The sequence below is a fragment of the Lepidochelys kempii genome, chromosome 2, assembly GCF_965140285.1.
Source record: "Lepidochelys kempii isolate rLepKem1 chromosome 2, rLepKem1.hap1, whole genome shotgun sequence".
NCBI lineage: Eukaryota > Metazoa > Chordata > Testudines > Cheloniidae > Lepidochelys > Lepidochelys kempii.
In genome coordinates this window covers 210,755,368-210,779,304 of record NC_136381.1, presented here as the reverse complement: position 1 = coordinate 210,779,304, position 23,937 = coordinate 210,755,368, and the positions used below count along the sequence as shown (strand labels likewise).

The 23,937-nt window shown below is 41.0% G+C and overlaps 1 protein-coding gene across 3 annotated transcripts in view; it reads right to left on the bottom strand.

Annotated features, from left to right (window-relative positions):
• The window catches only part of RAPGEF5 (Rap guanine nucleotide exchange factor 5), a 219,318-nt gene extending 206,116 nt beyond the window's left edge, over positions 1-13,202 (bottom strand). For 2 of the 3 annotated variants that reach the window (XM_073333740.2, XM_073333742.2), the window contains exon 1: positions 12,967-13,201. In XM_073333740.2, coding sequence (XP_073189841.1) covers positions 12,967-13,155 — 189 coding nt within the window. In that variant the 5' untranslated portion in view covers positions 13,156-13,201. Of the gene's footprint in view, positions 1-12,966 lie in introns of all 3 variants that reach the window. The other variant, XM_073333743.1, reaches the window with a different exon arrangement.
• Positions 13,203-23,937: the final 10,735 nt, after the last annotated feature.

The window sequence follows — 23,937 nt, the reverse complement described above, 5'->3', positions numbered from 1 at the left end:
ACATGTGCTCTAACTACAGTTAACCACTGTAATAGATAATTGTTATTCTCCAACATTGTCCCTATATTTTAAAAAGAAATTATCTGGAGAATTACAAATCTGCACCTTTCATATCTGTACCTGCTAAACTGGTTGAAATGCAAATTAAAAATAGAAGGATTAAAATAAAATCAGAAGACAATGACGTGATAGACTAACCGTCATGGTGCCTGCAAAAGGAAAACTCACATCTCACTAATCTATTATAATGATTTGAATATAATCAATAAAGTAGCGGATAAAGGAGAACCAGTTGACAGAATTTCTTTAGACTAGGTCCCTGTCCAGAGGCCACGAAAGACATTAAATAGTCATGGGGTGAGGAGGCAAAGTATCTTAATACCTCAAACACTGGCTAAGAGACTGGAGATGGAGCAGGATTAAACAGTCCTTTCTCATCCTGGCAGAAAGTTAGCCGCAAGGTACCTCAAAATTCCATGGTTGGTCTAGTGTATTTAATAGATTTACTAATGACCTGGAAAGGGGGAGCGAGGGGGGAGTGACTAGTGAAGTAGCAAAATTTAGATAAGAAAATTACTTAGATTAGTCAAGACTAGAGAGCAACTGGTCTGTGAGCAACTTCAAAGGGACCTAACCAAGGCAGGTAAATGGGTAACATGATGCCAGATGAATTTCAATGCTGATAAATGCAAAGTAATACTCACTGGAGGGAAAAACTACTCACACATTTGAGGGTTTTAAGATAACTGTATCAACTCAAGAAAAGGACCTGGATGTCATTGTAGAAAAAACTCATTGAAGATCTTGACTCATTGTGCAGCTGTTGTCAAAAAGAGCTAACAAAATGTTAGGATGCTAAAATAACAGGATGGAGAATAATACAGAAAATATTATATCATTATATAAATCAATGGTGCAGCCTCATCTTCAATACTGTGTGCAAAACTGGTCACCTCATCTCAAAAAGGGTACTTCAGAACTAGAGGGAATTCAGAATAGGGCAATCAAAATTATTAGGGGATGGGAAAACTTAAAAGATTGAGACTGCTTACTTTAAAAAGGAGATGAAGAAGAAGGGACAAAAAAATATAAAAAAAATAATGAATGATCTAGCAAATGAACACAAGAACAAGGGGACATTCAGTGGAATTAAAAAGTGGGAAATTCAACCTTGATAAAAGACAACACGTAATTAAGCCATGCAACTCACTGTCACAAGATGTAGTCAAAGCCATAAACTTAGCAAGATTCAGAAATGGATTGGACATTTGAGAGTAACAGGAATATCCAGTGGCTAATGCCAACAGATTTTGTAATAGGTATTTAACCTCATGCTTCAGAGTTTAAGAAAGCCTCTAATTACACAAGAATAGAAGGAAAGTGTGGGAGACAGGTTACCCAACATTTGCCTAATACTTCAAAGGAAGGTGCGTAAAACACCATACAGCTGCTGTTGGCTACTGTCAGAGACAAGATACTGACAAGATGGACAATCAGTCTAATCTAGTATGGTAAATCCTTTGCTACCTGTCTATCTACTAGCATAATTACAGGTGTGTGTGCGCAGTACTTGTGTGTCTACCGTTCTTTAACAGTTATTTATTGGTGTTTCAAAGAATAGCAAATGTCCTAGTGTTGTGCATACATATATTGCTACATTAAATTAGATCATGGATTTGAAGAAAAAATGTCCTTTTAAAAATAGAAATTCTGATAATTTCTCAGTGTATATGTAACCCACACACCTTCTGGGTGTGGTGTTCTGTCCCATCTAGTGGCACCGAGACCACTTAGAGAGTTGAATTAGTCTTCTCTACAGCCTTAGCTAACAGTAAGTTGGCTTTTAGCACATGTGGTAGAGGCTCATGCACTAAACTCCAGAGGTACCCAGTTTGATCCTGCACCACGATGACTGGGGTCATCAGCATTACATATACACTAGTAAGGATAGAGAAGATATTGCAATAAAAACAGGCAGAATTCCTGCAATTCACCTTAGAGTGCCAACAGCTCTGAGGTCTGTCCTGCCAACCTAAAGGATCACTACTGATCTGCCATGATTCATTCAAGTGCAGAGAAAAACAAATTAAATAAACAGCATCAGTAAAATCAATTTGCAACTCTTTATGTTTTAGTATTGTCAATTTAATGAGATAATACAACTAAATACCTGCTAAATATCTCTCTCCTCTACTCTTCAACTCAACAATAAAAACATATGCCAAGATATTCATTTTGCATTTTATATAGTTTGTTCAATTTTATATATGTGCATGCATGGGCACGCACGCACAGTTATATGTAGAGGTGTGTGTGTTGTTTACACTTATACATGCCCCTGACAGTTTTCTGATTGTGCACACTCATCTTTCTCCCTACCTCTTCATATTTAAAAATGACTTCACGCACTATTGAATTGCACCCACCTACATGCAGCAGTTGTTTAACAGTGCACAACAGCACTGTTTATCATGGATATGATAGCCATTAACTATCTATAATTACATGGGGAATTTTAGGTAGGTGGAATGCAGTTACCCAAGTCAGAATTTGGCCAGAACACTAGGTTAAACACCCATATTCTTGAGAAAAATGCCATGAAATCTTTAGCAATTGCAAATGGTCAGGACCTTGATTTTAAGTCTCTTCCAAAATAGTGCCCCTCCTGCAACATGATGCCCCTAGTACTGACTTTAGTCATCTACTCATCACCACCACTACTTTCTGCAGCCATATAGCTAAGAGTTATTGAGGAGAACCTACAGCAAGTGATAGGCACTCCTTTTTAATCCATGCAGATATAAGTCTAAAGAAATAAAGTAAAAAATTAATAAGCATGTATTCATCCAACCCCACCTCCTGTAGTTTTTGATATCTGATACACTATGGCTCAAAGTAGCATAGGAGTTGCATTTCTAATTTCCTGGAAACTTTGCCCTGATTGTTTTGGCACTATCTGCCTTCCCTTGGGATGAAGCCCCCTTCCAGAGGAACGAGACAGGCGGGCACAGAGAGATGAAAGCTACACCTCCAAGGCCCCTAGGTCACTGAATCTATGTCGAAGTCCATGGACCACCTTTGCCCCCAAATCCTAGAGCTGATCTGGAATAGTCCAGTCCCCATTGTAAAATGGCCAGAGTGCAGAGGCACCACAGCCAGGGCTTTTTTCTCCCAGGAATAGTCCCCATATTAGGGACAGGATGGGTTGGCACAGAGCCATTATGTTGAGTTTATGGATTTCCTTTACACCAGGTAGCTGGTTAAGCCAGTTTTCTGGCAGCACTGTGCACCTGAAGCAGACCAAATCAGCCAGGGGAAGGACCTGAATTTGCCCTGTATTTCTGAGATATAGTCAGATATCTAAGGTTTTATAGCACTCTGAGAGACAGAGTTTGTATTACTCTACTTAGAGAAAGAGTATAAAAACTACATAACAAAAAGGTATGGTGTTTACACACAATATGTTGTTGTTGGTTTAAAATGTCCTAAGATATATACAAAATACTGTTTCATCTTTTATCAATATTTCTTCATGATTGGTTCTGTTAAACTTGCATAACAGCTAAATTTCAAGATCTATAGACAGGGTAGAAAATGATTGGTTGGGCTGCGATGTTAGCCTGTGAACTTATTTTCACAAAGTATCTGTGAAGTTATTTTATAGATTTAATCCAAATTTAACTCTATGAAAATACTACATAAAAAAATACCACATATGCACCTAGTAACAGATATTTTAAATGTCCAAGTCAAAGACCAAAACAAAGATGTACACAGCTTCTTTGATTTTTTAACTAGATAAAAAGGGGAAGGGAACTTGCATTTATATTTGAAAAAAAAAAGAAAAGACAAATTAGAAGGCTTTTTGAAGTCAATGGGGTTACATAGGTTTTAAACCCGTGAGACAAGAATCAGGCTCAGTCATTGGTAGCATAAACAAGTTTCTACTGATTTATATGGATTGGCAAAACATAAAAAAACCCCTCTTAATTAGCAAAATGTTTTCTCTATAATATAACAAAAATACTGACTTGTAACTAATGAGAAGTGCTCTCCAAGGAATAACTAGTGAAAAAGTAATCAGTTAGAATAAAAGGTGTACTGTAGGAGTTGAGCAAGGCTCATTTATTTACATATACACCCTTTTATGTACACGGCTGCAGGTAGATCATTTGGCAAAGTCAAACTCTTCTGAACAAATAAACAATAAGCTAGTTTGAGATAAACAGTATTATACCAGTTACTAAAAGACAGAACCTCTTATGCTAGTGAGTAAAAGAGAGAACAGTCTGACCTTGTGCTCCAGCCTCGTGTTCACCACCACCACCACTGCCTTTATTTTGATGCTGAAACTTTCACTGAGAGCACAGTTATTGGAAAAAGATGTTCTAATAGACAACTAATGTCATGTAGATAAAGAATATAACACAGACTAAAATCAATACAAAATACCCAGGGTGAAAATGGCCCATGAGCTATGAGAATCTGAGATGCCCATAATGCAGCAAAACTTCACATAATTTGGCTTCAGAGTTTAATTGCATAGAAACTCAACCACTTCCATGCAGCAGAGTTGTGCTATGAATATCTCTGCATAGTCCAGCATGCAGAGGCATGTGTACCAAGGCAGGGGCATTGCCACTGGGTCCATGATTATAAGGTTCCCCCATATAAGAGGTTCAGATTTGTATTATTTTTATTACAGTAACACTTACAGGACCCAATCAACATCAAAGCCCTAGTATGCTAGGCACTGTACAAACATATAGCAAGAGACAGCCTGTACCCTGAAGAGGTTACAGTCTAGACAGACAAGACAAACAAAGGGTGGAACGGGAAACAGGCACAGTGAGTTGAAGTGATTTGTCCAAGGTCAAATAGTAGGTCAATGGCAGAGCCAGGCAGTGCCCTATACATTGGACCACATCATCTCTCACAGTGGCTATGGCCCCTATTCCAACTGAGGAACTAGCATAGAAACCATGGAGGGAATGCAGAGTTGGTCCACCCCATGAACATGGGTACGTGGGGGGCTGCATGGATCCCACAGAGCACAATCCCACTTATTTTCTTGCAACAAACCTATTTAGGCTTTCACAGGAAGGGTGCAAATTTAACTTCATCTGTTGTTTCAGCCAACTCATGCTGATTGGTGCAGTAAATCTCTAATGATAATTAATCTACATCCTTATCTTTAATTCAAACTCATTCAAACTAAATTTGCAATGAACAATCCAGCCAAGGAAAATATAAGGCATTTAAAGGTATGGAAACTATTTTCCATAAACAATAAACAAACTGGTTCCTTGTCTGTGAATATCATTTTAATTATGATAGGCTAGCATTAGTGTGGGGAAAAACTTTTGTTTCATTACAGGAGTTTCCATCTGTTCAGTAAAGAAAGTGGTATATTCTGCTCCACTTTTTAAAAAAGTTACTGCCTCCTATTTTCAACATTATCATTAGCACAAAAATGTACATCTCGATGTGTAATTTCCTCAAGATACAGAATTACTATGGCACTTCCTGCTGAAAACATTAGCACCCAATACTTGATGAGTACAGCACAGTTTGAGCAAGATTCTATGGCATTTTTTGCGACATTCACACCAGCATCTGAGAAATCTACCATGAATTAACAAGTGTTGTGCATTTGCAAGTAAACAAACTTAAAAAAAAAATCAATCATACTACTCCACAAAGCAGACTTAGCTCATTTATTTTGAGAAATGTAGTTTAAGGGACTCTTGTCAGCTCAGATTTGAACAAAAACACCCAACAGGATCCTACAAAAGTTAAGGCCAATGGAAATTCTTTCATTACTTTCTTTTTAATTTCAATGGAAAGAGATCTTTTGTTCTTATACAAGCATTTCCCTGGTGGGTTTCCAAACCAAACACTGCAGCACTGCAGGAGAACCTGTAGGTGATGTCAATTAGAAACAGATGCTAAAAGAAAAATGAAAGTGACTATATTATTTTATTATCCAATCAGAGACAAATGCAAAAAGTAAATACATTTGTAGCATTCTTTCAGTTTTACTAAGCGAAGGTGTTGTTAATAATGCAAGGTAAAAGAAATCTGCTTAAAAAAAAATGAAGAGGTCAAATTCACTGAGGGGCATGTGCAGCCTGAGTCAGATTCTTTGGTTGGGGAGAACAAAAGTGGGTTTAGTCCACCTTTGTGCTTCCCCGTATTTTGGTCTGCTCAGCACCAATTCAGGTGGGGGTATGGTATGGCTAGACAAGGGACAGGGCAGAGGTGATGCTGGAGGTTCTATTGCTAATTGGAGAGGGCACATTATGGCTATGGAGCCTATGGCAGTCTCAGGATTAAAATAGCAACTGTGAAGGTAGCTGTGGAACCACTCCATGACTAAGGGAAGGAACCCTTCCAATCACCCCAGCTTCCAGACTGGTTACTTAGCAAGGTTCTACTGTATTTATGCATCACAGCCAGTCAATGTTTCCCACACAACAATATGACACATGATTATTATAAATATTCTCAGTTTTGTCACTCACTTTGAAACAGTTTGTATTAAAAAAACAAAACACCAAAAATATAGACACTGAAGTTACATAAGAATGGCCTACTGGATCAGACAAGTGCTCCATCTAGCCCAGCATCCTGCCTCTGACATAGGTCAGTGCTGGATGCTTCAGATGGAATGAACAGAACAGAGCAATATTCCAATGATCCATCCCCTGTTGTCCAGTCCCAGCATCTGGCAGTTGGAGATTCAGTTTCCCAGGAGCTATGGTGGTCACCATCCCACCAATGTCTTAATCATTACTCAGCATCTCATGTGTCACCAGTTACAATACTGCCAAATTAAAAGATACGATGAAACATTTGGTAGGCGTATATAATAAGCCAATTATTATAGGAAAAATTCAGCAGTATATATTTTTAGTCACATAATAATACCTGCTAAGCTGTACGCTGCTTGAAGTTACTAAGTGGAACTTCAAAGTCAGTAAAATTCAGGATTTAAAGCAAGTGCCACCAGTATTAGTCATTCCCCCTCTATAATGATAACAGTTACATCACCCACAATGATAGTCCAGTATTTTATTTTATACATTGATTTCAGTGGTTTTCCAGGGAACAGAATACTGTACCTTACACCCTTCATTAATGCTCTCATACAGAAAAACAATAAAGTCAATTATCTAAACACAGCCAATAGTGTTTATAACTGTAAAATATTTAGGGCAAAGCTCTGCCTCTCCTCTCTGATCCACAATCTGTACTGTATGTTCTGCACGTCCAGGAACATAACACAACCTGAACGCAATGGAAGCTCTACACATTAACAAATACAAACCGTGCAATAGAGAACTGCCTCCTGAATGGAAGACGCTTGCCCTTAAACTGGATGGTGTAGAACTCACACCACGTTCTTTCTTTGTTGCCTTGTTTAAACTAAAATGAAGAACAAAAAGCCTGGGGTGCTGGAACAATTCATACAGTTGGGGTGCTGAGAGGCATTAAACCAAACGGTAATCACTGTATATGATGGAAAGAACTTCAAGCTAGGGGGGTGGCAGCATCCCCCTCACCTCCAGTTCTAGCACCTATGCGCAAAACTCAAATTTTCTTTCCTTTGGTATCCAACAAACACTTTTATTTAAAGTACCAACAATGTGACTGTGCTTTACAAGGTACAAATAAGTACAGTCTCTGCCCCCAAAACTAACAGAAATCTCCCAGAGCCAGATCTTGCAAACAGGCATAACAATGACTTTACTCACACAAGTAGCCCTTCTGACTACAATCAATATTAATGAAAGTAAAGTTTTTTTCCATTCCCAGGTGGTTGTAGGACTGGGACCTGGAACATTGAACGGAGAAGACAGGATGCACTCAGAAGTTGAGAGGAAGGATTACCTTTCAACGTTCCATATTTTTTAAAATGATCACTTCTTCTTCCACTCTTCCCTATTCAGTGTTCTCCTTGAGTGTAAATAATTCAGTGCTCTTAGAGGGACCAGTAGGGGCCTGGATTTTGCTGAGGATCAGCCCTATTACCTGAATGCAGAAAGAGGAGGTCAGAGCTGACCTGTACAAATCTGAACTAGAAACCATGTCTTTCTTGACTTGCTTAAAGTAAAAAAAGAGATTACTTGAATTTTTTGGCACCTTAGAGACTAACCAATTTATTAGAGCATAAGCTTTCGTGAGCTACAGCTCACTTCCTGAGGAAGTGAGCTGTAGCTCACGAAAGCTTATGCTCTAATAAATTGGTTAGTCTCTAAGGTGCCACAAGTCCTCCTTTTCTTTTTGCGAATACAGACTAACACGGCTGCTACTCTGAAACTTGAATTTTTTGTTTCCTCTAGTCCTTTAGGGGACTTCGCAGTCCCCAGAGATCTTCGGATGGATAAAACACATTCTCAGAGGCCCTGGGTCTAAAGGAACATTACTGGCCTCAGAGGGTATGTGTACACTGCAATTAAACATCTGCAGCAGGCCCATATCAGCTGACTCAGGCTCACAAGGCTTGGGATAAGGGGCTGTCTAATTGTGACGTAGACATTTGGGCTCAGGCTGGAGCCTGAGCTCTGGGACCTCGCAACCAGGGAGGGTTCCAGAGCTCAGGCTGTAACCCGAGCCCAAACATCTACAGCGCAATTAAACAGCCCCTTAGCCCGAGCCCCGTGAGCCTGAGTCAGCGGACATGGGCCAACCACTGATATCTAACTGCTGTATAGACATACCCAGAGAGGCTCCTCTGGGTCCAGTGGAGCAAAATATCAGCAAAATGAAGTTGTGGGTTCCTCTGACCAAAGAAAACTCTTTTCACGACCATCTAGATTAAAGAAAAGTTTATCTAGAATCAGTCTGCTCTACTTTGGCCTAGTTGTTTACCAGATCTGCATATGAAACACTAACATCTGCAGTCCAGAAATGGTTATTGAGCCTTTCCAAGCCTTGTTCTAGTAGGTCTTTTCTTTCAGCTCTAAATTCTACCAGTCTCTGAAATTAGGGAAAACCTGGTTATAGAGAATCAACACAGGTCAGAAATATATAGTCCAGTTTTTTGCTCCACTGAACTGAGGGGAACATGCATATTTTATATCACCATATGCAAAGTAATTGTAAGGCAGTTCTTAGTCATTCCTGTCACAGACTGGAAGTTTGGAATTAGTCCTTGAACATTCTGTTGCCTAAATGGGGCACTGACAAGACTGACAGATCAAAGAGATGAAAATATTGACTTTTTTTCTTATATCTGTTTGCAGAGTTTATGCCATTCTTTATACATTTCTCTCTACCCCAAATGCTTCTTTTTTTCTAATTAAAGAAAATTTCAGCAGCACTTACTGACATGCAATCTTAAAAAGCTGCAAAAGCCTTAGCACTTATACTGTGCTTTATCATTGTTATATCGCAAAGCATGGTTATGTATCATTATCCCCATTTTATATACAGGGAAACTCAGAGAGAAATTAAGTGATTTGCCTTAAGTCACATAGCAAGTCAGTGTCAGGCCCAGGAACAGAACACAGGTCTCATGACTCCCAGTCCTATGCCCTATTCAGTGTGACAGGATGCCATCCTAGAAAAGTAAACAACAAACAAAAAGGGATTTCAGTGAGTCCGAGTTCACCTGAGAACAGTTTCACCTAATACCAAGGGTATGCCTACACAGCAGCTGGAAGCGTGCTTCCACGTGCAGGCAGAGAGACACACGACAGCTCTGCTCGAGAAAGCATACTAACAGCAGCAGAATGGGCATGCATGGTGACATGGCATGCTTAGGGATAGCCACCTTAGTACAAGTATAAACTCAGGTGGCTAATCCTAGCTGCTGCCTGTACCGCTGGGGCCACACTGTTTATTTTTTGCACACCAGCTTGAGCAGAGCTATCATATCTGTCTACCAAGGCTCAGAGGCACGCCCCCAAATTCTGTAGACATACCCTAAGAACGAATTAGTAGCAATGCACCTGCTTAAACCTGATGAAGCTGGATTTTTCCCTATGGATACACATACAGAGGAAGTCCCGTACACCAGACATATAGCTATCCCTTTTCTATACAGAAGGAGGCATGTGTAAATAACACCTTTTTAGGATCTTTCTGGTCACTTTGCTGAAACTGCTTGGGGTGGAGCTTCATAGGGTATGTCTACACTACAAATATCTGAATCAGGGTAGACAGACTCACGATAGCAGGGTTCAGGCTAGCATTGTGGACACTGCAGCTCCAGCAGAGACTTAGGATAGCCATCCAAGCTCAGACCTGGGATCAGGTAGGCTTAAGAGTCTGAGCTACCGCCCAAACAGCAGCATCCAAATTGCTATTTTTAGCACACTAGTGCGAGTCTGTGTATGCAAGCTGGGAGGCTAACTGCTAGCTGCAGTGTAGACACACCCATAGAGTCCTGGTGAAATGGAAGAATGGCACTATCTTGCTCCTCAACAACACTGTCCCCCAGAGCCCAGAAATTTCCAGACAGATAACCCAACAGTGAGCACTACTACTGCATGGGATCAGGAGAACCCAGGCACTGGCCTAATGGCTCCTGCTGGAGCCATCCTGCATACAGTGCAGCAGCGACTCTTCTTGCAGCATGAACTCATTCCATGCAGATCCCAGAGATCTGTGGGGTTGTTTAGGGTCCTGGACTCCCAAAATCCACAGCTCCCACTCTCTTCTACAAAGATAGACAGCTCAAGAAAAACTGCAAGGTGAATCAAAGGAGATAGCAATCGGGCATTTGTTCTGTGATGCAAAGGTAGTGATGACATGACAACTAAGTGTCATCTGCTCTTTTGTGGTATATTTCTGCTGTACATGAGTATGTGCAGGAATCAAAGCAGCCAGTTTGGGGCTAGATGGTATGGAGTCTAGAGACAGCATGAAACATTAGCTGAGAGACGTGAAATAAAACCCCCGTGAGAAGACAGATGGGCAACTCAGATGCCCAAATATTTACAGTGTAAGTGTTCATGTTAACTATTTAAAGTCTGATTAAAGAACACAAGATTTATAAAAGGGAAATCATGTTAACAGATTTCCATAATCTGCTGTGGGTGGAATCTCATTGTAGTTTCATGAATGAGCAGAGTGTCTCATGGTAGATCTACACGGAACAAAAAAAAAAAAAAAAAAAGTGTGTGTGTGTTCTCAGTTTATCTAACTTTGGTTAAAATACCAATGAAGACACAGCAACTCACTTTAACTCAGGTTAGCACCCTAACCTAAAGCCTGTAGGGAACCTTGGGTTGAATTCAAGCTACAAACCCAAATTGGCACCATGTCTACACTACTATTTTAACCCAAATTAGCTAACCTGAGTTAAGAACAGTGCCGACATACCCTTAGAGAATGCCATTATTCCCCACCCCTTATTTGCCCTTGAGTATATGTGAAAGAGGACAAGAACAGCTGGAATGTAAAAGACTTGAGCTTCAAATCTTTCAAGAAATTATTAGAAATTACTTTCTAAAAACTGTGTGGAACACCTTAGCAGTGTCCTTTTGATACATTTTTGCAAGTTTTCCATATTAGAGGAAAACAAGATAAAAATATGAAGATTTGCATGAATAGCTGTATGTCTAACCAGTCCTAGCACTTCTTCAGCTATAGTGTTTGTTTTAAAATACATACCAGATAATGAGTAAACCCAATAATAAAGTATATCGATTTAAGCCCACTCCTCCACACTGATCCATGCAGGCAAACCTCTGCACATGTGTGGAGCTCCCCACCCATCTGTATTAGCTTTTATCATTAGGGCCTTATAAACAGACTTGAATTAGCACCTGTTGTGCCACTAGCACTGAGAAGAGTATGGTCCACTTGGAGGAACACGACTGGGAATTTTTGGTTACATTTCTGGCTCTGGCACTTACTCACTAAGTGAACCTTGGAAAATAATTTTAGCTTTTCTGTGCTTTGATGGCCCAATCTGCAAAATGGGAATAAATCCTTATTTTACAAATTAATAAAGACTAAATTAGGAATGTGAAAATTCATTATTGTGCTTTGAGATCTTGTTATGGTGCCACAGAAGTGCCTTATATCTAGAACTGGCCAGAAATTTTTCAACAAAACGCAGCTGTCAGAACACGCTGATTGGTTGAAGCCAAAACTTTTCACAGAAATTTACCCGTTTTGACAAAACTTTCATCAGGAAGGGTTTCTCGGGTCCAGGATGGAATTTCTGCTCCAGGAGAGAGACCCAGGCCAACAGTAGTCAATAAGCTGGTGAGTAAAGCACTGATTCAGACTAGGGGCTTGAACCCGAGTCTCGGATAAGTGCTCTAACCACTGGCCTATAAGCTATTCTGGAGTAGGTGTCTCTCTCCCCCAACCCCACTTGGGTTTTTTTGCAAGAAATTTCAAAAGGCCTGTTTGGTCCTAACAGGAAACTTTTTGATATCTTGAAATGCTACAGGGTGGAAAAACCATTTCCCAGCCAGAGCTGCTTATAACTTCCCGAGTAATTCCTGCTTATTGTGCATCCATGAAGCACTACTCCAGGGCTCACTGACTAATGTGCTAGCCAGAAAGCCCCCCTACCAGGGCATTGCTGGCGGGCCTTACGCCAGCCTGGGGCAGAACAAACCAAGACACCCAGACCTGGCCCAGCATTTGAACACAGCCCCTGCCATTCAAGCATGCAGCAAGCCCCACTTCCCTCTAGATCACAGAGGCAGGCGGTTATTGCTGGAGCCGGAGAAGGCACCGAGCTCTCTAGGTAGGAGCAGGACTCCTGCACCGGTGACTCACAGGACAGCCCCGCCCCACCCCCTCCTGCCCGGGCGAGCACAAGCCAGGGAGTCGAGCCTACCCCCTTGTGCACGGGGGCGGAAAGGGGCAGTTCCTGGGAACTCCCCTCCGCAGGGCGTGGGGCCGAGGCCACTGGTCTCCCGGAGCTGTCAGCGGGGTTATGGGGGGGGGGGCCGCTGCAGCTGCAGGGCAGGGCCAGCGGGTCACTCACTCACTCACCCGGCCCCCGGCGGCGGGGTTCTTCCTCCGCAGCGTGAGCCCGCTCCGCAGCCGCGCCGGCAGCTCCCTCAGCTTCTGCCGCAGCTGCACTTGCTGCTGCGGCTCGTGGTGCCGGGCGCTCGGCCTGCGGCTCAGGGCGGGCTCCGCGCTCTCGCACGGGGGCTGCATCTTGCCGGAGCCCACGGCCATCCCGCAGCCCTCCGGCCGGCGCTGGCGCCCCTCCGCGGAGCGAGCGCGGCGCTCCCCGCTGTCACTCGCGGCTCCCCTGCCCGCCGGCGGCGCGCACCTCTGCGCCGCGCGCGGGGCTGGGGGGCCGAGGGGCCCGCTGAGTCATCCCACAGGTGCAGGAAATGCTCCCGCGCCGGGCTCTCTCCACCCTTTCCTTCTCCCTGCGCCTCCCCTGGGGACGCTGCTCCCTGCCCGCTCAGTGGCTCTGGCAGTGACAAAGCGCAGGTGAGTGGTAGGGTGGAGGAGGTGCGGGGAGCAATCGGAATAAAGTCCTGTTAACTCCTTGGCTGTCAGCGCCCACCCACCGCCTCCTGTCCTACGCAATCGGTTTCCCGGTTAACCAGCACGGCTGCAATTCCAACGGGGCGGGGATGGTAGTGAAGACAAGGGACCAGCGGCAGCCCCATGGCTAGAGAGCTGGGCAAAAGTTTTCAGCCAGGACCCCTTCCTCCTGCCCAGCTGCAAAAGGCAGATGTGGATTGACCAATCCATTGCTTCAGTGAAAAGAAGAAAACAAAATCCCCCCCCCAAAAAGGCCTCAATGTTCTGTTGTGACATCTTCAAAATGATTTTTGGTGTTGAACCTGACTTCCATTTTATTAAAACAAAGACCAAACAAAAAACTCAACCACCCCACACTTGAAAACTAAACACACCCATTTTGTTTCAGGTCAATCAAACCATTTTGGTTGACCCAAAATGCAAATTTTTAGACTTTTTTGTTTTGCCTAAAAATTTTCATTTTGGGTCAATTTAAAACTTGTTTTTTTTTTAATTTGGCTAACAAACTGAAAAATCAGTTATTCACACAGCTCTCGCCATGTCATCTTCACCTGCTCTGAGCAGACTTGGATGACATAGTGCTTAAAACTCCAGTAGCAGCAGCCTGGAGTCTTTGTCTGTGCTCACACACGCCCATTACACCCACTGGTGGAGCTGAAACTGTGGTGACAAAATGGTGGGAAAGGTTAGCAACATAATCCTAGCATAGACAGGGCTTTAGGAATTAAGGAGTCCTGATGAAATGCGGTCTGAGTATTTTGCTCTGCTATGGTGATTTTCAATCCCCAAATTTCAATATACTTTACAACCATTAATGAATTAAGCCTCACAGAAATCTAGGGAGGGAGTTATTTTTTTTTTACAAATATAAATGTATAAGTTTTACAAATATGAGTTAAACTTCCCCTATATGAGTCAATCATTGACTTTATTTGGATTTATATCCTGTAAAAAGGAATTAAGTCCAGGGAAACTGAGGCACCAGTCACTGGCAGAAGTGGGAAAAGAACCCATGATATCATATGCCAATTTACTTGCTCTAACCGTAGACAGGCAAGATAGTCTTGTGATTAAGGCTGGAACTCAGGAAATTTTGTTTCAATTCCGGACCAGACTTCTCACATGAGCTTGGTCATGTTATCCAATCTGTGTGTCTCAATTGCTTTCTCATTCCCCTTATCCATCTTGTCTAGTTAGAGTGCTAAGTGTTTGAGATAAAGGGTGGCTTTATCAGAACTGTACTTTTTCTCCCTCATCTGCATTGCAGTCCAACTGCCCTTCACTGTGTTAGGGATAGCTGTATTGGCTGGTGCTAGGATTACTTGCTGCACGTTGTCACACTCACACTGTGATATGAGGAGAGGTGAATCTGCACCCAAAGGTATCATGGATCCCTTGTTTCTGTTCTGCACAATAGGGCTCTGATCTCTGTCCAAGTCTCTAGGCACTACTGTAATTATAACTACTGTAATTACTACTTTACTTCTAGTTATACTCCTGTGTATCAAATTAAATAATTCATCAACACTTTATCAAAGTGCATTACTGTCATTTGAATAATACAATAGAAGCAATAGCTAGAAGCAATGGGATTAGATTAAGAAAAGGTAAATTGAGGTCAAAGCTCAGGAAGAAAAATGTCAACAGGGACATATAAACCTATGAAGAGTCTCCTAAGTAAAGCATTGCTTGGAACACTTAAAACTAGACCAACAAACGCCTGGAAAATGTACTTTGGGAAACAATACTGCACTGGCTTGGAGATTGCCTGGATAACCAAATAGGTCATCTCTTACTTCATCTCTAACTTTGATGATTCCATTGCCTTTCCAGAGCCCTAGCCAAGTAATATGGCACCTGAACTCACAGGTATTGTCCTGTCACCTACAGGCCAGCTCCCATATTCTTGAAGACTGCACAAAATGAAGTTTTGAGCCCATGTAAGTCAACTGGACTTTTGCATATGTAGGACCAGGGACTTGGAATATTAGAAGTTTTAGCTATTTTGAATGTGTTTGTTTTCTTTAACTCTGTATCACAATAAAAAGAAATGCCATAAAATAATCCAAGATGCTTCATCCCTGAGTGCATTTCATTAGTTACGTAAATAGAAAAATTGCAAAACACAATTATCTTGAATTAGACTCTTCCTGACAAAGCATAATAAACATTAATTTGAGACTTAAAATGTTCTGGCTTTCTGATGCTGTTAGGATAATCAATAAATACTATAATTAACGTATACCTCTTTGGTATTCACCTCTATAAAAATGAAGAATTATTGTACAGAAGTTTCAGTAACAGAAATAGGCATTGGGGATCAAGAGCCAGATATGGGGAGCCACTGAACATGCCTGTAACAGGCAGTGTCCCTGAGCCAGCTTCTCCTAGCTGTCATTTAAACAGCTTGCACTCAGCTCTGCCCAGGCTGACAGCAAATTCTCTCAAAATAAAGGGAAACTTGCAACAGCAATAAATCTGCACAACCATATTCCTTTCACTCTCCCAGGCATTCCTAATGGAGCAGAGGTCCATCTCATTCTCCCTGACCTAGAGGAGTCAGGCAAGCAAGTAGTTCTCTTCCTGCTATTATCTCGGGCTTGTCTATAGCGCTTAGTGAAGACACTACCCATGCTGACAGTAGAACTTCTTCCATCAGCGTAGGTACTCCACCTCCATGAGATGCAGTAGCTATGCCAATGGAAGAAACCCTCCTGTCAACATAGTGGTGTCTATATTGCCAGTTAGGTTGATATAACAACAACACTTAGGGGTCTGACAGTGTAGTCTCTCTTATGAGGGAACCAGCAGATCGTATGCTGGCCTCCTTCCCAGAACTCATTTTGGTTGGCTGAGAAAGAGAGGTGCCCTGTTCTACACTCCTGGTCCTGGGCCCTAAAGAGAATAGCAGCCTGGGGATTTTTCAGATGCTAACTGTTACTCCAGTTTCATCTCTCTCAGCATCTGCTTCTATCTTTCCTTGGGTCTTCTGTCATCCCCAGTATGCCTGGAATGGGGTAGTCTGGCTCCTGAGACTTCACCCTCTAGCTTCAAAAGGCCAGTATACACCACGACAATGCCTTTTTTGTATCCAGTATTATTGAGATTTTAAAAGGAGTCCAGGGGATTTAGCAATACATCTTCCATGAAAGTCAATGGTCTGCTTTGAAAATCTCAATGTATATGTCTAACTCTGAAACAAAACCATAATACTCACTTTGATTGCTGTTGATGCTCTATTCTGCCGTCAGTGGTTCAACTTAGATAAGTCTTTTGGGGTGGTAGCTTTTTCTCATCTAATGAGATCTAGTGGGATTTCACTTTTTTAAAATTTTTTATTTTTATTTTTACTTTATTTGTTGTGCTATATAAAATTATCTATTTACAGCATTGACCATAGTTGTGGACTTGTAATACACAAAAAATATCCTTTAGGGGCTCGGTTGAAGATGAGATCATAAGATGCCATTCTTCCTAATTGAGTTGCGGTCTATTCACACATTTTATTTCAACTTCACTGTTTCAAGTTATTTCATTGGCTCATATGCCTTTGAAATAATTGCAAATACTGAAGCTCCTGCTATTAATTTTCTCTCTTCATGACCTTCAAACCTCCTCACCTTACCAGCTGAACAAGGCAGCAAACATGCCTCTTTTCGTTCTACACTGCACATAGAGCTGCCCTGCTTCACCCTCTCAGATCTTTGGGAGACCTTCTTTCCAAAGACCAAGATATCTTCAAATGGATGGTCAGATTGCCTCCCACCCCTCATGAGTGGGATCAGGAAACACTCTCTGCTGTTGGTTCTAACACTTCAGACTAAGACACCCCAAAGTGCACTTGGTGGGCTAGTAGGTTTCTATCAGTGTTATTACTGGAGTCTGAATTATTGCTCTTCCAGAGGAGAGTTTGGAATCTTAAATCTTAATGCAGCTCATACTGTCATTTAGTCATTTTTAAAGAGTCACTGGATCATTCATGATGAAAGGGGCAAAACTAATGTAAATACAGTTAAAAGTCACATGCATTGTTTTGGAACAACGTAACTATAACAAAATAACAGGAACAATGCACATGCTGTGGTAACCATGAATTGCCAGAGCTAATGAACCTGGCAACTCTTTAATTATATTTGTCTTTTTCACATACTAGGAAGAGAGGATCCTTATGACTCCTCTGGGAAATTAAAACTCTTATAGCTCTCACTGCCTGTCTGGCTGTCTCTTGTCCAAACAATTTTGTCATTGAACTATTGTTCTTTCCCTTACGCTCCAGGATTACACTCTGAAGTGGTTATGATCCTCAGTGACATTTGTTCATTGTGTATTTTTAACTACACACAAATTTCAGAATGACAAGTGATTAATAGCCTTACATTTAAAAAAAAATCCTGGAATCAGTAACTGTCATGATAGCTGTAATCAAAAATCCAGAGTCATTTCATATGTACATTTATTTAAGAGATTGCAAGGGCCACTTATGCCTTTGAAAATCTCAGGTGCCCAGTTCTCACTGAAAGGGAATGTGAATTAGGCCATTTGTGCCTTTAAAATAAATTTCCCCTACATGACCTGTGAGTTTACTTATCTTTCCCTCCATAACTGTTAAACATTTACAAATATGGAAGTTAGGATTCTTAGAACTGTGGTATACATACACATTCAAATTTCATTGAGTAACTTTTTTCTTCTGTTAATGTTTGTTATTAGTAAAAATTGCATACAGATCTGCTGCTGCTCCTTTTGAAGCCCTCCTTATCTATATGGGAGCTAGGGTGACCAGATAGCAAGTGTGAAAAATCGGGGTGAGGGTGGGGGTAGGGGGGTAATAGGCACCTATATAAGAAAAAGCCCCAAATATCGAGACTGTCCCTATAAAATCGGGACATCTGGTCACCCTGGCCTAATGGGAGCAGAACTGGGCCTCATATCATCTCTTATATGCAGGATATTACATGATACCACCTGCTGAATATTTTCTATTGTCAATATTAACTGTATCTACACTGACAAACCATTTCCAGGTATATTAGTATCAATTAATTATTTTCATTCTAACTATGTGAGAAACTGGAGGGGGGAGGGAAATCAAATAAATGTGAATTTATTGCCAGAAATACTAGGATTTTAAATATTAATCCATCTCACAAAATCTTGTTTCTAATAAAATGTTTTAAAACAAGTTTTTCTTCATACAATTATACTTGGTTACTTCCTACTACTTACTACTGCAGCTATTGAGTGGCAAACCCGAGGCTCATACTAGAAAGGAAACTAAAATCTATTAGGAAATTTAAAAGAGACTAAGGCCTGGTCTACACAGTAGCTGTATCAATTTAACTATTTCAGACAGAGGCATGATTTTCTACCAATACAGATAAATCAGTACAACCCCTTGTGTAGACACAGTTATACCGGTATAAAGGTGCTTATGCCAGTATAGCTACTGATATAAGTACCTTTATACCAGTGTAACTGCAGTATGGCTACTGATAAGCACCTTTATACTGGTATAATTGTGTCCACACTCGGGGGTTTGTTCTTCTTTAACTGTATCAATTCATAAGCCAACATAATTTAGCAATACAAAAACTGTGTGTAGACAAGTCCTAAGGTCCCATCCTGCAGTCCTTCCAGGACTTCACTGTACGTTTTACCTGTGTAAGGACTACAGGAATAGTCTTTAAGAGGGAGTGGAAGAGAGTTTTAAAAGAAGTTACTGTGGCCCACATCCACAGAGGTACTTTGTGGCCTAACCCCCAGATTTAGGCACCTAAGTCCCATTTTTAGGTGCTAATGTGATCCACAAAACTCCCACTCAGTTGCCGCGTTACTCTGTAGGTAATTTCCTAAATTTCCTAAATTTCAGCACCTAAATTTCCTAAATTTCAGCACCTAAATTTCCACTGTAAAATTTCCCTAGGCACCGATGCTTGGTCGGCATATGCGTTATTACCTCACTCTAAGCATCCGGACACCTATCTCTTGCCTAATCGCTCGTGTGATCCACAAGTCAGGGGAGGAGAGCAAGGCGAACACCTATCTTCTCTATCTGTGGGGTCCAGCACAGTAGGTATACTGAGAGGCCACCCAACTTCACACAAAAACAGCCCTAGAGGAGGGGCACTCCTTGAGCCGTGTGGTTAGGGTACTTACCCAAGATATAAGAAAGCACTCTACCTGATGAGGAGATGGGATTTGAGCAGTGATCAGCCACCTATAAATTGAGTGCTCTGACCACTCAACTATGAGTTCTGATGTGGGTCTCCCTCAACCTCTCCTACTGATGTTGTTCCACTTTAATTAATTATTCATTAGGACAAAGCATGAGAATTACATCATAGCCCAGTAATTAGGGCACTCACCTGAAAGATGGTAGATGCTTATTTAAATCTTCCCCTCATCAGGCAGGGTTGGAGGATTCTTGAATCAGCAGTGTCCCACATCCTGGGTAAATACTCTAACCAGTGGGCTAAAAGTTAGAAGTAGGCTTGGCACAATTCCATTTTTATTTTTTTACAACTTCAGATAATATTGGTGTTTATTTTTAGAATTTTTTAATTTTTATCAGTTTAAATCCCACAATTTTGCACAACTCTGCGAGTTTAATTTTTTTTTAAGATGTTTATTGATTTAAATTTTAAGTTATGGGGTGTCTTTTAAGACTTCTGAAAGCATGCTCCACACATTGTCCCTCTCAGATTTTGGAAGGCACTTCAGATTCTTAAACCTTGGGTTGAGTGCTGTAGCTATCTTTAGAAATCTCACATTGGTACTTTCTTTGCGTTTTGTCAAATCTGAAGTGAAAGTGTTTTTAAAACAAACAATATGTGCTGGGTCATCGTCCGAGACTGCTATAATATGAAATACATGGCAGAATGCAGGTAAAAAAGAGCAGGAGACATACAATTCTCCCCCAAGGAGTTCAGTCAAAATTTAATTATCGCATTATTTTTTTAATGAGTGTCATCAGCATGGAAGCGTGTCCTCTGGAATAGTAGCTGAAGCATGAGAGGTCATACGAATGTTTAACATATCTAGCATGTAAATACCTTGCAATACTGGCTACAAATGTGCCACGTGAATGCCTGTTCTCACTTTCAGATGACATTGTAAATAGGAAGCGGGCAGCATTATCTTCCGTAAATGTAAACAAACTTGTTTGTCTTAGTAATTTGAATAAGGAGGAGGACTGGGTGGACTTGTAGACTCTAAAGTTTTATATTGTTTTGTTTTGGAGTGCAGTTATGTAACAACAACAAAAATCTACATTTGTAAGTTGCACTTTCATGATAAAGAGATTGCATTATGACACTTGTATGAGGTGAATTGAAAAATACTATTTATTTTGTTCATCATTTTTACAGTGTAAATATTTGTAATAAAAATAATATAAAGTGAGCACTGTATACTTTGTATTCTGTGTTTCAATTTAAATCAATATATTTGAAAATGTAGAAAAACATCAAAAAATAGCTAATAAATTTCAATTGGTATTCTATTGTTTAACAGTGCGATTAAAACTGCAATTAATTGTCATTAATTTTTTAAATCACAATTAATCTTTTTGAGTCAACTGTGATCAATCGACAGCCCTAATACAAAGTAAATATCCTTAAACTGAATTCTAGTAAGTTTTGAGGTAAGGTAATGCTGCTTATCTGTGAATTTTGATTATCAATGGAAATTTTTTTCAATCAATATGTGTGTACAGTGAAATTGATGTTCACCAACATTTACTGTTAAAAATCTAATTAATCCAACCCTAGTTACAAGGGAGGTCATTCCCCTGCACCTACTCTCCTGACCACCATCTAAAATGTTTTGTGTGGAATAAGGAGGCCTCTAAGCGCACCTACCAGATGGAGCCCTGTAGTGAGTTCATGGATCACAAGCAGAGATAGGCACCTCCTTGCAGCCCAGACTTAGATACCTTTCTCTGTGAGAGGGGAGGGGCTTAACACACACGCTGCCTTTTGTGGATCACATGCTAAGGCACCTATTTCTCCCTATTCTTTATATAGGAACCTAGGCTCTTCACTCAAAATTTGTTCAGTGCATTGTTGTTCTGTGATTTTCCAAGTTTTGTGACACTGGGGTCATAACAAATCCCTTTGTGGATCTGGGCCTTTGCGGTTTTCTGCAATTATGTTTTAAATAAAGTGATAGACCACCTATGCAACGTTATAGGTATCAGGTTGTATAGAGAGGGCTCCCTTGTCATTCAATAGAAACTTTGACTACAAAAGCTACAGCATTCATGCTAACTATGTTTGTTCTTCTAGTCATAGCCACATTCAACAGAGTGTTGGTCCGTTATGTGCATGTACATTTCAGCAGAGTGTGGGGACTCAAGGTCACATGACTGCAGCCAAAGTCTTGAAACAGGGCAATGGGAAATGCACATGCACCTAAGTACAAGCACTCAGTCATATCACATCAGCATGCATGCAAAATCAGTTAATGGAATCAGACTTAATTCACTATGGGCTCAGATCACTTCCCTAGATCTTACTATAAAAGGGACATGTGGTGGATCTCCCCTTGCCCATGTGAAAAGAGGGAGTGCTGTCACCACAGCACTGTCATCATCCCCCCTATTGGATCCCCAAGAAATGCCCATTTGCTGGGACTTTTCATGCAAGAGCTTCCACAGAAGTGTGAGCACAATTGAGACACATCAACCAATTGTTAACTCTTAACAACTGTAATTAAAAATTACACAGATATTATTAAATCATTTCTAACTTAACAGATCACATTAAAATAGGGTAATATCAAATCAGACTAATTGAATTAGGTTAAAATCAAATGGATTATTCCTATATATACTTGATCGAACAATTTGGGGAGGTAGCAATCTGTTTTGAAAACAGCTTAAACAGGGCACTATCATTGCCAATTTAATCTATATGTATATTCCAGGCAAAGGGTTTGGACTAAACTAATAAATCCCAAGCTAAAGCTAATTTTTGAATTACAGCTCTAATATTAGTTGTGGCTGCCTGCCTAGATTTTAGTGGTTAGATGACAGAAAATGGAGAAAATTGCTAGTATCTTGAGTCACACAAGATGTTGCAATACCATTTGTGAAAACGACTTAAGAAATCCACCTTGCTACCTTTAACAAAGATTTTCAGGTCAAAGATAATACAGTTTGTGGTTAAATATACATTTTTTTCTTTGATTCATAAACCTTTGACCTCTTCAAGGCAGCAAGAGGTTTAACAAAGCTCTACTATTTTCTTGAGCACCGTCCTCATATGGGTCTGCTGCTCAGTCACACATTCACTTCACCACGCTTGGTGGTGAAAACACAGAACAAAAACAAAGACTTAAAAATGAGAGAAAAAAACTTAAGTGGCCATTTGAATGTCTCAGATCTGATTCTCAGTTTTTCTAGAAAGGTATTTGCCACAGAAGATGGTCTTTGGGGATCGGTTGGTCATTCACTAGCTACCTGATCTTCTGGTTGAAGATCGATAGGCTAATCTGGCCTGCATGCAATGAGTCTTGATGTTGCTGGTGTTGTTAGTTTCCTCCACCTTGTCAATGGCTGGCTGGCCTAAACAGGAAGGAGCCTAGGCCTCAGTCATACAGCTCCTGAAGTGATGATGGTATGGCCAAGGAAACAAAGTTTGAAAAACTCCTTGTAAAGGATTATGAGTTTCTCCCCTCCCTGGAATGCCCTGACAAGTCAGAACAGGGCACACCTCCTGGAGTTACTAAACCCCTCATTTTATCAAATTTGATTATGAACATTAGGATTTTGGCAAGACAGCTTTTCTTCAAGTTAGCAGTCTAAAAATACTAAATGTTTCACATTGCACCCAGGTGGTTTATCCAGTGGTCTCCAGAAATAGTCAAGGTTCAGACAATTTTGAGTGTCATTCTGGCTCTAAGATAGAAGCACTCAGCCTCCAGCCTGGCTCCTCTGGAGTATCATTCTCAGCTCCTGCCAGGGTCGATTCCTTGCATCCTTCCTATCTCCGGTATAGAGCACTGGACCCACAGCCTGGTTCCCCTGGAGTACCCAGCCTCCTGCTGATCCTGGCTCAATGCTTCTATGAGAATCTGTCCACACCCCCCAGATTGCTCTATCAGTGCTTTGATGTGGCCCGGATGTCTATTAAGCGATCCCCTGAGCCACCTTAGTCCCACCCCCTTAGGCTGGAAAGCAGCTAGTCAGTTATGGCCCAGGTGGGGCTGTCCCCACCTTCCTTTAAAGGGGCCAGTACCCCTGGCTGTGACAGTCTGTTCCACAGCTGCTAGTCAGCCACTACAGGAGACCGAAACCGACAGCAATACAGCTCTGCTGGATAGACCAGAAGCAGGAGCCATCCATGCAGCTGTTTCATTTGCTTTTCTTGTTCTATACACAGTATTGAATCCCCTCTCAGAAAAAAAACCATAATACAAATCCATATACTAAGATGTTTATTATTTTTAACAAAAGTTGCA